At 41.0% G+C, this 13997-nt stretch overlaps 1 protein-coding gene across 1 annotated transcript; it reads right to left on the reverse strand.

Moving 5' to 3' along the window:
* Positions 1-559: 559 nt before the first annotated feature.
* LOC138958240 (uncharacterized) lies at positions 560-5567 on the reverse strand. Its single transcript, XM_070329349.1, has 2 exons — positions 4401-5567; positions 560-1512 (listed from the first exon to the last, which is right to left on the reverse strand). The coding sequence occupies exons 1-2, from the start codon at positions 5061-5063 to the stop codon at positions 727-729; spliced, it is 1449 nt and encodes a 482-aa protein (XP_070185450.1). The 5' UTR covers positions 5064-5567; the 3' UTR covers positions 560-726.
* Positions 5568-13997: the final 8430 nt, after the last annotated feature.

A 13997-nucleotide genomic window follows, 5' to 3' on the forward strand; every position in this document is an offset into this window, starting at 1 on the left:
TATTTAGGAGTAGCAAGAAATATATCATTAAGTAGAATTAGAAAATGTTTTACGCGACTGAAAGACAGAAAAGTGTTCCTATTGTGTCTAGATAATATATACAGATACAGACAAGTTATTTAGCAAAACATCAGTTTAACTGTAACTTTGTTAATGATATACTACAAAGAAAAGTCACACATTGGTATAACAATGAATCTGCTTTAATTTATTGATTTAAACTTCTTGCATGTTGAATCGTCAGCTTCAGTCATATTTTAGATTATTTCAAAGCCGTATAACCATATCAAGATATGATAATGAAAATGTGCCTTCTGATACATCTGAAATCAAACACATACAATACAATCGTTGACGTGTCAAAATTGCTTCCTATCTAATCTTTAGCATCATAAAAACAAAAGAAACACATATATTTTAAAATTATAGGAATTTCTGCATTTACTTAAAATCTCTCTCTCTCTCTCTCTCTCTCTCTCTCTCTCTCTCTCTCTCTCTCTCTCTCTCTCTCTCTCTCTCTCTCTCTCTCTCTCCTTTTCTCTCTTCGGTTGGACTTGTGCTACCGATTTTTTTTATCTCCAACCATACCCCCCCCCCCCCCCACCTCCTCTTGCTAAATTAGCACTTGTAGTAACATAGTAACAATAGTAACAATAAACCATGTTCAGTTCTCAGTTCTCTCTCTCTCTCTCTGACACGCACACCAACATACTATAAAACGCTAAATCAGAGAACACAAAAGGTACTCGGCATGGACGGGGCAGCAGATAAACCACGACATTGATCAGCCAGAAACAAGGACCTCACACCATCAGGTCCGACAACCGGCGAAGGACTACCTGAGACAGTTACCTCCCCTCCCGCATACCCGGCGGGCGAGTAACCCCCCTCCCCTTGACAGGAACCGGAGCTGGAATATCCACCCTGTAGAGAAGCGGGAGACACAGACTCCTGGCTCCTTACCCGATAGAACCTACCCGTAACGAAGAGAGAGTCCTCACTTCGTTGATTGTCAAGACTGAAACCTTTGAACGAGGCTTCGACATTTGCGGCAGAAAATCCACCAGCAGAACTGTCTTGTACCGATGCAGAAGCAACGCCAAAATCATCAACTGCAGAATAGTCGGTTTTTGCGCAGTTATAAACCTGCGACTGCATTCGCCCACGGTTTAGTTTCTCACGGCGAAATCCACACATCTCATCTCTAGACGGGTTTTCCACAACGGATGAGGTCGCCGAGCCTTGCCTAGCAAAGGTAACGTTCGGAGCAGCGGACTCTCTGAACCCAGACGATCCACCCGCAAGGGAGTCGGGGAGCTTCCTCTTCCTGCCGCCCCGCCCTCTTCGACGACCACGACGATCTCCGATGGTGGCGGGGGCCTTGATGGGCGTGATGTCGGCGCCTGTGGACTTGAGGGTGGTGGTGAGGGCGGAGATGTAGTGGATGGCCAGGCGGAGGGTGGCGATCTTGGACAGCTTCTGGTGCTCCGACAGGTTGGACTTCGGCACCACCTGAACAATGAACGAACTATTATTAGAAATATGTACACAATCCGTTTCATTGTCAGTTTTTTTTATGGATTTTCTTTTTTTTCATTTTTCAATTTTGTGTGTGTGTGTGTGTGTGTGTGTGTATGTGTGTGTGTGTGTTATGATGTCGTCATAAGAGGCAGAGCTGTGGAAAATGCAAAATTTTGTCCAATGACTCGAAAACAAGTTTTGTCTTATGTTGCACGAGAAAATGCTTATATGGGTCTGTTCCGATCACATGCTTTACGCACTGTCTGCTCTTTGTTTTAAATACGTAACAATGTTATACATATTTGGATGTTTAATTGTATAATTCATTGTAAGCAATTACTTTTAAATCGACATTTGTACTTTTCTTTTAAAGCTGAGTATTTTATTCATTTTAAAAAACGCGACGAAATGGTGTACACCAGGTTTCAAATATTTCAGATATTGTTTATTTTCTTGAACAAACAGTAAATAAATCAACATGCTATAACCAATAACAAACAAACAAAATTGCCAAACATACGTGCTGACTCGTTAATAAGAGACATATATTCATAAACAAGCTGATATGTATTCGTATTTGTGACAATGTAATTTATGCTATTACATTGTTTCTGCTCAGAAGGTATCTGAGTTGCCCATCAGCGACATGAGAGAATGTCAATTTCAAAATCACATGCATGGGGTAGGCAATGACAATACAAACTTTTCTAGTGAAAATATGGATTACATATGATATATATCACAACTATATCATTGTATTCGTACAGCAATGTTGTTCTTCCGTAATTTTTTTAATTTTTTTATTTATTAAATATAAACATAAGAAAAGGAAAAACTACAAACTGAACCGGATTTTGCATTGTGGATGACTGCTTGTATAAATAAAAAGCTTCTTCTTCTTCTGCGTTCGTGGGCTGAAACTCCCACGTACACTCGTGTTTTTGCACGAGTGGAATGTTACGTGTATGACCGTTTTTTACCCCGCCATTGAGGCAGCCATACGCCGTTTTCGGAGGAAGAAATACAAAGCAACATAACATATTTATGCATATAATAGTTTTAAGCTTTATATCTCGACTGATAACCGAATGCATCATTCCATGTGCAAAATTATCAAGACAAATTATATTTAAAAGCCACTGTCGCAGTCTGCGACCTTTTTCACTCAAAATTCGCTCTGAAACGTTTAATGAAACAAATTTTCAGACAAAAACTATAAGGCTGGTAACGGGGAGTTAGAGAGATTAGTTCCTTTTTACTGCACAGAACGAGTCTGAAACTTGTCCACAATAAAATTTGATCGCCACAAATATGTTTAACTTTCGTATCCTGGATATTAGATTCAAGCCGATTAGAAGCCGTATGCTTTGAGAATTTACTGGACCATTGTCAAAAGTAACACATTCCAAGGCCATCATAAATACATCCGTTTATTTGAAAATTAAAAAACAAACTTCTACTTCAAGAACGGGGCAATGGAGAATGCTTCATGCACTATGAAAGTTCCGAGTAGAGTTTACATGATTATTTTAATACCCACGTTCTGTGGTTCGTTAAGAATTCACAAATCTGGCCTTACAGACGGTTTTTTTTGGTACACAAAATGAAAGACATTTTGAGAGATCTTATAATTTAACAGTCCTCTAAATATATAGCTGTCGGAAAACAACCGAAAGGCCCAACAAATGCTGTGCTTGTATATATGTGCAGAAAATCGATATTCCAAACTAATTAATACAGATTTGTGAAAGAGCTAGATAGAGGAATGGTTTAAGATTCAGTTGTTTGTTTATTTCTCTCTCAGGTTTTACGGTTTTGGGAACACAGAAAAAGGACAGCATACATCATTATAAATTCAACTGAAGATAAAGACTGCGTAGAACTCTATATCACTGGTGTTTTGATTTCTTCATTAGGCCAAACAAAAAAATAGGTGTGGTTACGGTAACATAGCCAAAAAAAATAGGGTAGGTAGGTAGGCAATCATTTTTTTTTTAAAACTTTTTTTCCTAATGTGTACAAATTAAACCTACTTGACAGGGAAATAAGTGTGCGACTCGGGCGCCTTCGCTTTCATTGCGTTTTTTGCACTCGTTTTTTTTTGTTTTTTTTTTGTTTTTGTTTGTTTGACAAATGTAATAAAAAGTTATAGGATCGGCCCCTAAAATTAGGGTAGGTCGGGTTACCGTAACCACACCTATTTTTTTTTAGGCCTTATTGAAGAAAGGGAAGAGGAGTGACATGGTAAAACAAACAGACTTACTAAAAACATCTTGCATATATATGTAGAAGCAGGTACACACACAAAACAAAAACAAAACAATTGTTCCCATACGCCATCCAAACATTGAGTTAAATGTGTTATCTGAAAGAAATTATTGTATATTATATCGGATGTTTGAACAGCTTACTTCTCAGTAACGAGTTCCACAATATGTTGCATGGTATAATCGCACAGCAGTGCCATGCAGTCACGGATTGGTTAACGGTAAGAGGCCAGATCAGACACCCCAACGTAATTCCAGCTATAAGCTGTCTCTATATTCATGTTTTAGGTTGTTTTAGTTTTAATTTTTGTAATCTTCAACACTACAAAACAGGAAGCTTATTTCAACAATGCAGAAGAAAAACACTAAATGAGCATTGCCTTTTGCAGTACGTAAGATTCATATCAGCACAAACGTCACCATTGTATATCTAATAACCCAGTTTGCAGAGTTGCACTCTTCTCTGCATTTACATATTTCAACGAAGATATTGACTGAATTCGTAACAATCACGTTTTTCTCTAACTGGCCTCTGGCGACAGTGATGGCGTAAATATCAACCATGATCTCTTATGACGTGTAAGCCAGTAATATTCTTTAAATGATCCTTACCTTTCTGAGGTCATCAAAAGCGTCGTTCAACATGTGCATGCGCGTGCGTTCCCTCTCCGTCGCTCCAAGGCGCGCAGGGTCATGCGGATCCAAGCCTTGCCCTTCACAGTCGCTTTTTGAATGTAAGGCACCTGAACCCATTTGTCCCGCTTGATCCTGTTGTAGTTTCTCCTGTACCATCAGCAAGCTTCCATCCTTTTCTCTGCACGGCGCTGACGTCATTTCGTGAGGTCTAAAACCCCCGTTGACGTCAGAAGGTGACGTCATTGGGTAATAGTGACTCGGCTGATGATGTTGCTGATGATGTTGTTGCTGATGGCGGTTATGATTCCCGCTGAGGCAGAATGACGCAGGATTGTTGGAGTCGGACGTTTCAAGGGGATTTGGGTTGAAGAAGGAATCCACCCGCGCCGATGACGCACTTGCGTGGTAGTTGACGTCATTGTTGACGAAAAAGCGATGGTTGTTGGTCCAAGTCTCACAGAACTCGGAGCTAGTACCCGAAGTGTAAGGTTGGGGTGGGTATTGGTGGTAAAGCTCTTCTGGGTAGGTCTGGCACGGGTATTGACCATCGTTAGGGTACCCGTGTTGCAGCGTGGGAGAATCTCCACCCGGACACCCGTAATCCCGCTGAACTTGCGCTGAATTGATGTTGATGATCATAATGTGTGTTTTGATCGTTCAATACAAAGAAAACGTAGTAACAAAGTTACAAATACTAATAAAGTGTCACAGTCAGTGATGAATACAGTGCAGATCAATCGCCGAGAAACTTTGTCGTCCACGTCACTAGTCACTTTTTACGATTGTTACACCGACATGCCGTGAGAAAAAAATCTACTTCTCCGTTTCAATTGCAACGCGCGATTTGATGTTTTTCTTTTGTTCTTGTCTTTTTTAAGGCACACACTTTGGATTACATCATCGTTCTTCACTTCAGTCCGATAACTGTTACAGTGCCACAGTTCCTTTTCTGTATACTACAAGAAACTTTTTTTCTCTTTTCTCCTCCAGGACTGAATCGCTGTTTTTTTTTATTTCGTTTTTCAACACTGAACCACTGTACAACAGCAACCCCGTATGTTTTGATCTCAATGCCAGTTCCTAACGATATGCCAAGCACAGTCCAGTACGTATCACTTTATATTCCACGGAGAAAGCTCGTGTCTGTGGAAAAGAAATGCTTCCAGCCCGTCCACAGTTTAGTCACACAAGTTCGTAGAGTTGCCACAAAACCACGTAAGCTCCTCCCATCTAGCCGTCAATCAGTTCCAGACTAGCAGGCGCGTGCTTCAGAAGCTGAGAGAGGGTGGGTGGGTGTTTTGGTTCCAGAACAACAGGCGTGCACGTTGTGTTTGGCGCGCGTGCACCCTGTGCTCTCTCGGGCCCTTTCTGATTGGTGCACGTGGTTTGGTGGAAGGGGTGGGATATACATCGATATCGCACGCGCGTGGTTTACTTGTCGATGCAGGCAGCGAACGATGAAAGTGTTCATGCTTTAGCACCTACCGTTTCCAAACAACCGGTGTTGGGTGAGGTTTCCTGCACGGCCGGGGCGCTAATGTGTCTGTTTTGTCTGTTCTGGAATACTTTTTGAAGAGTGCTTGGTTTTGATATAATGCAGCGAATTGTGAAGTGTTTTTTGTGGGTTTTTTTTTTTTTTTGCGAGTGCCTTGTCCTATGCACGTGCACAAAAAAAGTTGTAATATCCATTCTGGTGTGTTTTTTTATGATGAAAAAGAAAGAAAGCAAAATGGAACAAAAGCAGAAACGAAACGGTCTCAGTGAGGGCGAAAAAGTCAAACAAAATCAGTAAGAGCAAATTCATCCTCCACCCCTCTGCACCAGCATACACACTCCGCTGCACAAACACACATCTACCTGACGTACACACAGGCACAACTTTACATTTTTAATTTCTTTATTAATTTCAGATGCCTTATTTTTTTGCGTATTTGTGTTTTCAAAAAGTAAAGCTAATCTATTTTGTATCTTTCAAGAAAGTTAACGTTAATTTAAGGTGCCATTCCAGTGGAACTTAACGGTCGTGATTTAAACTCTGCCAAAACATTATTGTGACAATTGTTGTACCCCGACTTTAAACTGCATGCCCGTGTAATTTCGTTCCAGTTTCGTTATGTTAGACATTTGAATGTTAAATTATGTTTAAAACAAAAACATTCTGGTATGCCGACCTACTGGTATCTGTAGTGGGTTGATAAACACAAAGCAATGTTATAATTAACAGAAAAAAGATTTGGCTTAGTTAAACGTTGTCGCTTTGATCTAGATGACAAGAGTGCATTTTGAAACTCCTTTGAAAGCGAACAGTGGTTTCCGTTTAAAAAAAACCCAAAAAACTGCGCACATTTTGATTTTGGAACTTTAGCAGTCTATTTGTTGCGGAAAAAATATTTTTATGCACGACGTTTTAGGAACATGTCCCCTATAGTCCAAATTGAGTTGCTGATAGGCCTAATACGGTGCACGTGCAACTCAAATTGGGTTCCCTCTTCCATTGTCCGTCACTGCTTGACCTCTGTCCGCGGCGTGCACTGTCCCAACACACCTTTAAACAAGATACACATCAAGCAATTTTTCAATTTCTTCGTCACTATTGTTTATCAGGAGCGATCATCTCTTGTCCGAAGGACACTACGAGTGCCATGCAGAGTTACAATTGAAGACAAATGTTGTGGTATGAAAGTGAAAGCATGTAGTTTTAAGGATGCGTTTCCATTCAAAATAATCTTCTTGACTTTAGTTTTTCCATATTCCAAATCAGAACGCCATGCTGTTAGAAAATATTTGCTGAGGTCATACAGACGTATACAACCTATCAAATGATCAACTGTTCATTGGAATGGGCTGTATTTCAGATCAAAATCGGCTAGGACTATTTCATTGGTTTGACAGAGGATTTAAAAAAAATGAATACGGTTATTTCGCATGGCAAACCGCCCAAATCAGTATGAACAGGAACCTTTGAAGGACCGGGGAGCGTTCTGTTTACGTGCTTTGTAAAATCGACGAATTGACACAACAACATGCATACAACTGGTGAGTCCAAAACCATTTACAATAATACATACAATTAATGAGCAGAGGGCAGACAGTCAGTCTGGTTATTAGCATTTAACTCGCAATAAAAGATAAAAATTCTTGGAGAAATCTTGGCCCTTTGTGTTTCATTTCCACTGGCCGAGAGCCCGCAGTGACCACCAGCATCCGGTGCGATCTCCGAATTCGTCCGATAGCGTGAAGCGAGAGGGCTGTTTTGGCACCTTCCACCTGATCATAGAGATAACTCCTGCATGAGATTTCCTTTCAATTTGCCACCAGAACTGGAACATCCCGGGTAGCGCTCTTTGCTTTCAGATGCTGAAGATGATGGGATAAATTTCAGTTCACTGGACTGGCGAACGGGCAGATTTGAACTGTCTACTAATTTAGTTCGGATGATTAGTTAGTGTTCTTTTCAGTTAAAAATCCGACACAGATAGACTTACTGACACAAACACAAACAATAAAGGTTACATTTTTGGAACGTTTAATTCAGGACGAATGAATTAAACGTTCACAAAAATAACATAGATCTTGTTGATGTTTAAAACAATATTCTTTTCGGTTAGAGATATATAAGTACCAGTAAAATAAGGGGAAAACGGTTGGTTGTGTCTTTTACGATTGCATTGTTTATGCGTCTGTAAAAATGTACGTCCTAACGCATCACAAATTGCACGTGCGACTTGAGTTGCGTTCCTTTGTTACTGGAAAACACTTAATTGAAAGCAGTAACACATGTACCATATTTTTAACCAAAACATTTTGACAACTGGACAAATAACAGCAAGAAGGCAACAACAGATTTTAAAGGACATGAATCTCTCCAACCGCACCTGCGCTAGAGGGTAAATAAGCAATTTTTTAAGTTATTGAGACATCCCAGTGCACTAAGGGATTTATAGAGCAAATCGAGAAAATTCATTATTGAACGAAGCGCATAGCGCTTGAGTTCAATAATTATTTTCGAGATTTGCTCTATAAATCCCTTAGTGCACTGGGATTGTTTCAATAACGATATTGTCAGTACCGCCAGAGAAAAAAGGAGATTCAAAACGCACATTTTGCTACGCGCATTTGGAAAGGCATAACTGTGTGGTCAAGTCGTGTAAGATCTACTTTTGTGTGGGCTGTCTCAAGTGTGTCGTGCTTTCGTCACACGCAAACTCTTGTTTTAATTTTTGTTGGTAAATTCCAGTGTAGTGTTAAGCTAAAAAGTGATGATCTTTCATAGAGACCTCATTTGAACTCGGAGAAAGGACTGTGCTCTTAGTTATTTGCGATTCGAAACCTCCAGTCGAGCTTCGACGGATTGACTGTGCAGAGTGATGCCCCTTGAATTGACTCCAATGACTGGTCGACGGTTAGCACATTTTCAAAATAAATGTGGTATGTTTCTCGTGTTGTATCTTCACTCATCTACTAAATATAAACGATAAGAATGCTCTGAACCCTACACGTATTATATCCCCATCGTTTTTTCGTTCACATTTGCCCAACATGTTAATTTGCTGAGCGGGGTTTATGTCGTCTGCTAGGCTAAGGCAATCGAACCACTGCAGTCTCATTTCAAAAACAAAAATTGCTCGTCACGTTGCACTGAGTCTGCACGAATGAGGCAGGCTGGTAATAAATCTTATACATCGTAAGAACGTTCTGAACCCTACACGTTTTCGATTCCGATTGTTGTTGCCTTGAAATAATAATTCGGAAACCATTCATTTACTGAACTGATGCAGTCGTATTTCAGTGTAGTCTGCTACGTATGACAGAGTCGATCGAGTCAGTCGACTTCCAAATGCTTGTCTAGCTGGTACGTTATCGGAATAACACTTGTGTTTTCTGTTCGCTGCTGGGAATTGTATAATAACTCATCATTTGGTAATGTGGATAATAAGCTACATGCCACTAACACGGCATATGAGAAGAATCTATGCAAGTCGAAAATGAGATGAGACACAGCGGCTTCTATGTTTAGATCAGTGGCACTGTGGCACAGGCACGTGCAATCTGTCAGAAAAAAACCACTTTTCCTTTAATTGAGCCGCAGGAAATGTATGGTCATTTGGTATTGTGGAGAATATAAGCTACGTGTCATTAATTAATTCTGAGGATGAGAGTACAGTCTCGCTTAGGCAAAGGGCGGAAGAATACGCTCTGTGGAAAAGTTAGCGCACTCCAAGAGTGCTCTAACGGTTTTAAGCGCATCGCCATTAGCCAATCAACTGGTTCACATCAGTCATGTGACACCAGTACTTACTGACAAGTTATGTTATTCAATAAAAAAAAATTAAAAAAACTTTTAAAAGGTTGAACGGTCCATGAGAACAGTCAGCTCTTCATTACTCTGTTTTGGATATATTCATACTCGTACCTTTTCATGATTGTTACTAAATATTGAACTATCCAGAAACGACACTCAATCCATCACAACGACCTTGATGCCACCGGAACTAGATAGCATAAAAGCTCCGTCACTGAGCACTGCGCATGCCCAGTCAGGGCGCCCCGTGGCGATGGCTTAGCGAGGCGGGGCCCAGCCAGAACGAGGGCGGTCATGCAAGTGGAGAGGGATTACGAAGAGACAGAAAGATAATTGAGTTTGTCATGCTGTCGGGGGGCGATAAGGACAAAGTTTGATTCTTACTTTGCACTTTGGAGAAATGTTTTGAAAACTTCACTCCAAAGGTAACGTCCATCGCGAATTTTTAATCTCCCCTCAACAGAAAAAGAGGACATGGGTGTGGGATTACTTTTCGCACTAGAAGAACTCTGACGTCACTGAATTGCCAGAGAACAGTTCAGGTACCCGTCCATTGTAACTCTAAGGAATAATACTGAAGTCATTAATATGATCGAGACCGGGTTTTTCATATCTTTTTCGTCGAGAAGGATAATATCATTGACTTCTGCTTGAAACAATATAATAATTACATACATATCACTTTAAAATCAAAGGCAGAAGGACCATTTTTACTGAAAGTAATGAGGTGGCAAGACGCTATAGAGAAGACATTGAAACAATCTTTGGCTATAGGCTTACTGACTGAACCGAAACATTACCAGCAAGAAAGACCGCAACACGGTGGCCTAGTGGTAAGGCGTCCGCCCAGTGAGCGGGAGGTCGTGGGTTCGAACCCCGGCCGGGTCATACCTAAGACTTTAAAATTGGCAATCTAGTGGCTGCTCCGCCTGGCGTCTGGTATTATGGGGTTAGTGCTAGGACTGGTTGGTCCGGTGTCAGAATAATGTGACTGGGTGAGACAGGCATGAAGCCTGAGCTGCGACTTCTGTCTTGTGTGTGGCGCACGTTATAAGTCAAAGCAGCACCGCCCTGATATGGCCCTTCAGTCGTGGTCGGCTGGGCGTTAAGCAAACAAACAAACAAACAAACAAACAAACAAACCAGCAAGAAAGATGACCGGCAATCAGGGCCAAGGTGCACAAGAAAGTGACCAGCCGGGTGAGTTCCAGCCGCGGTGTTGGATTGGTTGAAATTCAGATTTGCTGCATGTGATCTCTACGAATCAGACCCCGCGGTATGTTCTCACACCCATTTGGGTTTCACCCACTTTCGCTTCAGTCCAAGTTACTAAATACTTTCAAGGGCGTACAGACTGTTGAAAAAAAAGGTGTTTACCTTCATGTATATGCATGTATGTATACGTAATCGTATGTTTTGCATATGGAAGGAGAAAAGAGACACCCTCAAATTTCAATCTGATTGTATAGATTGTGTAAATGACTCTTGATTGCGTCTGTGTTTCATGATTCGTAGATTTTACGTTGACGTCTATATGTCTGTTTCGAAGAGTTCTGTAAAAATCAGTGTCTGCCAAAACAGTGTGACATTCCGAGCAAGTTCAAATGTAATCTTTAACAAGAGGGTGGTACGTCAAAACCTAGCGTGTCGACGTTACAGTGAATGTGTTTTTCATCAGTGGCAGTCCTGGGTTCGCTCATGTAGTATTACTTTGCTGCAAGTGTCTCAATTTTAGGTTCTGCTATAAATTATCAAGCGTGAGAAAGCAAACGTTCAAGAATAAGCACCGTCAGGGGAGGGGGTGAGAATTGGTGGACGGGGAAATGATCGAGGGGGTATATACATAAAGGCAGGTAGGCCTGAAACAAATTAATACAACAAACACTCTCAAGACGTGAGAATAGTAGGCAGCGCACGCGGTGTGTGCGACCACACGCGTGTGTTGAATTACTTTTCTTGCATGGCTTTTCTCTTTTTGCAAACTCATAAACTTTGATTTTTGACTGAGATTGATACTTCAAGTGAATTGTCTGTGCGCCACATCCAAGCTAAGAACGCTAATAGAAGTCTTGACATTCTGATATGTTTTTGTTTTTACCGATTTTCTATAATATTGCGCCAAATTTCAATCCAAAGTTTTGTATTTACAAAATGTCCCGAAATATCTATTTAAAAGAAAAGATGTCAATGTCCTTACCACAAAGACGGAACAAATCGCTCTGCAAGTGACACACTTTTTCAAAATTGTAACGCCCACACGGCCTCCGATCCCGATAGCACTAAATAAACCTGACAGGCCTAATTTGATTCATCCGGCTACCCACCCTCCCCGATTCGTCTCATCAGAAACCGTTTGGATAGAGGTGCAACCACAGCATATGGCACCTTGACCAATGAGCCAGCGTTTATTTTTATTTTGCACCCACCTCGAGGTTGCACGTGCGCGTGACCCGTGTCAAACACGCGATGCGCGTGCGCGAGCAGATCATGTGACCAGTAGTGAAGCTGTATTCCGAGTCCATGTGGAAGTGAAGTAATGGACGTTGATTTGACGCTAATAGTGCATGGTCGGAGTCGATCTGAGAATCTTGAATCTGTGCTGATTTTTCAGCCGTAGATGTCAGAATTTAGAGCAGTGATTTCTAGTCGATTTCAAAGTGTCAATCTAATTTGTCAAGATCCGTTAGCTACCGGTGCTATTCAATGTATATAGGAACCACCTGAATTGCTTCGCCTGACTTGATGACTGTAGCCTTGAGAAAAAATCGTTCTCCTCGTCAAAAGTCATCCGTGAAAGAACAAACGAAAGAACAGACAAACGAAAGAACAGACAAACATGCCCATGCAGACAAACAACCAAACAGAAAAGAAAAGCAAACGGCCCAAATTTAAAAATGATAACTAAAATACAATGACAAGCGGCTAAACTTCCAAGTACAAGTCTCAAATCTTGTTTGATGCATAAAATGCAAAAAGGCTGAAAGTGCCCTTCAAAATCTATGATCTTCACCATCACCATCACGCTCAATAAAACAAAACCGCCAAAACTGCAGCGTTCTCGAAACAACAGCCTCCGCGAAATTTCTTGAAAAACGGTTACAACTCTCGGCGCCGTAAAACATGACGGTTAATTACGCAAAGATACGCGGAATGGGTATGCTAAGCTCATTCCAGTTGTTCCAGCGTCTCTTGGATGTGTGACGGTACATGGATCCAAACGCAAGCCTAGCTCCGACAGGGTCAGTGACAGCGAGAGAACCCTCACGGCGAAGACAAACACTTTGCTCTGGTTCTACAAGTGTAGTCAGGTGCGTGTTCGTGTTGTGTTCGATCGTTCAGCTAACACAACAAATTGGTTTTTAACGCGCAAAAGTTGTCCCAAGGGCTCTAGGGGGGCCACCAGCCCAACCCGCTGCCGTGTGGTTTTAATATAATGCTTGGCTTTTCTTTTCTTTTTTTTTTCTCTTTTTTTTTTCTCCCTTTTTTGAACGGCGGGTAATTTTGCTGCCTGTTTTGTTAGTGTGTTGTTGTTTGAGGAATACGCGCGTCTTTGATGCTGACGAGTTTAGCATAATTTCGTAACGCATAATCTGTGTACGGGTGCTTTTTTTCTGCATTCTTTTTATTTAGTGTCTGTCTCTCTGTCATGATACACATAGACACACGCACGCACGCACGTACACAAGCACTCACGCACGCACGCGTACACACCCACACACACATACACACACACGCCTGGGCGTAATTAACGTCATCGGCCGTTCTCATGCAATAGCTTTCAACGCTCAAGGCACAGGGGAACAATAAATTCCCAATTTATGTTGCAGATTTGCATGAAAAAGACGTACACCAAATTAAATTAAATTTACTTCACTAATCCGCTCTTCTAGAAAAAAAACCTAACTTGCAAGGAGAACGTCTTGAACATATGTGTGATAATATTATATGCAACATAAAAATCGGGAGTAAAACCAGTATAGAGACGGCGATTATAAATGGCCATGATATCAAAACATTCATCATCTGCTATAAAAAAAAAAATTAAAAAAATTTGTAAAGCTGACAAACACTCAAGTCCTTAATGGCAAAAAAACGTAGGACTTTTAATATAAATGTTACTACTACGTCTGAAAAAACACGTCAAAACGTCCACAAATCCGGGAGGAAGTGTTTGACTCTGTACACGCGGAGTTTTATTTCCATATTTTTGTAATTGCATGTTTTCTGCTTAGTTAGAGAATTGTTTGCGAGATGTCAATAAAGAGTTGAAA

This window comes from Littorina saxatilis, linkage group LG2 (genome assembly GCF_037325665.1).
Source record: "Littorina saxatilis isolate snail1 linkage group LG2, US_GU_Lsax_2.0, whole genome shotgun sequence".
NCBI lineage: Eukaryota > Metazoa > Mollusca > Gastropoda > Littorinimorpha > Littorinidae > Littorina > Littorina saxatilis.

Bases quoted from the DNA above. Each gene is read 5' to 3' on its own strand.
- LOC138958240 (XM_070329349.1), bottom strand. From the start codon at position 5,063: ATGATCATCAACATCAATTCAGCGCAAGTTCAGCGGGATTACGGGTGT. The intron at 1,513-4,400 runs GTAAGGATCATT...TTCATTGTTCAG, and splicing joins CTTTTGATGACCTCAGAAAG to GTGGTGCCGAAGTCCAACCT.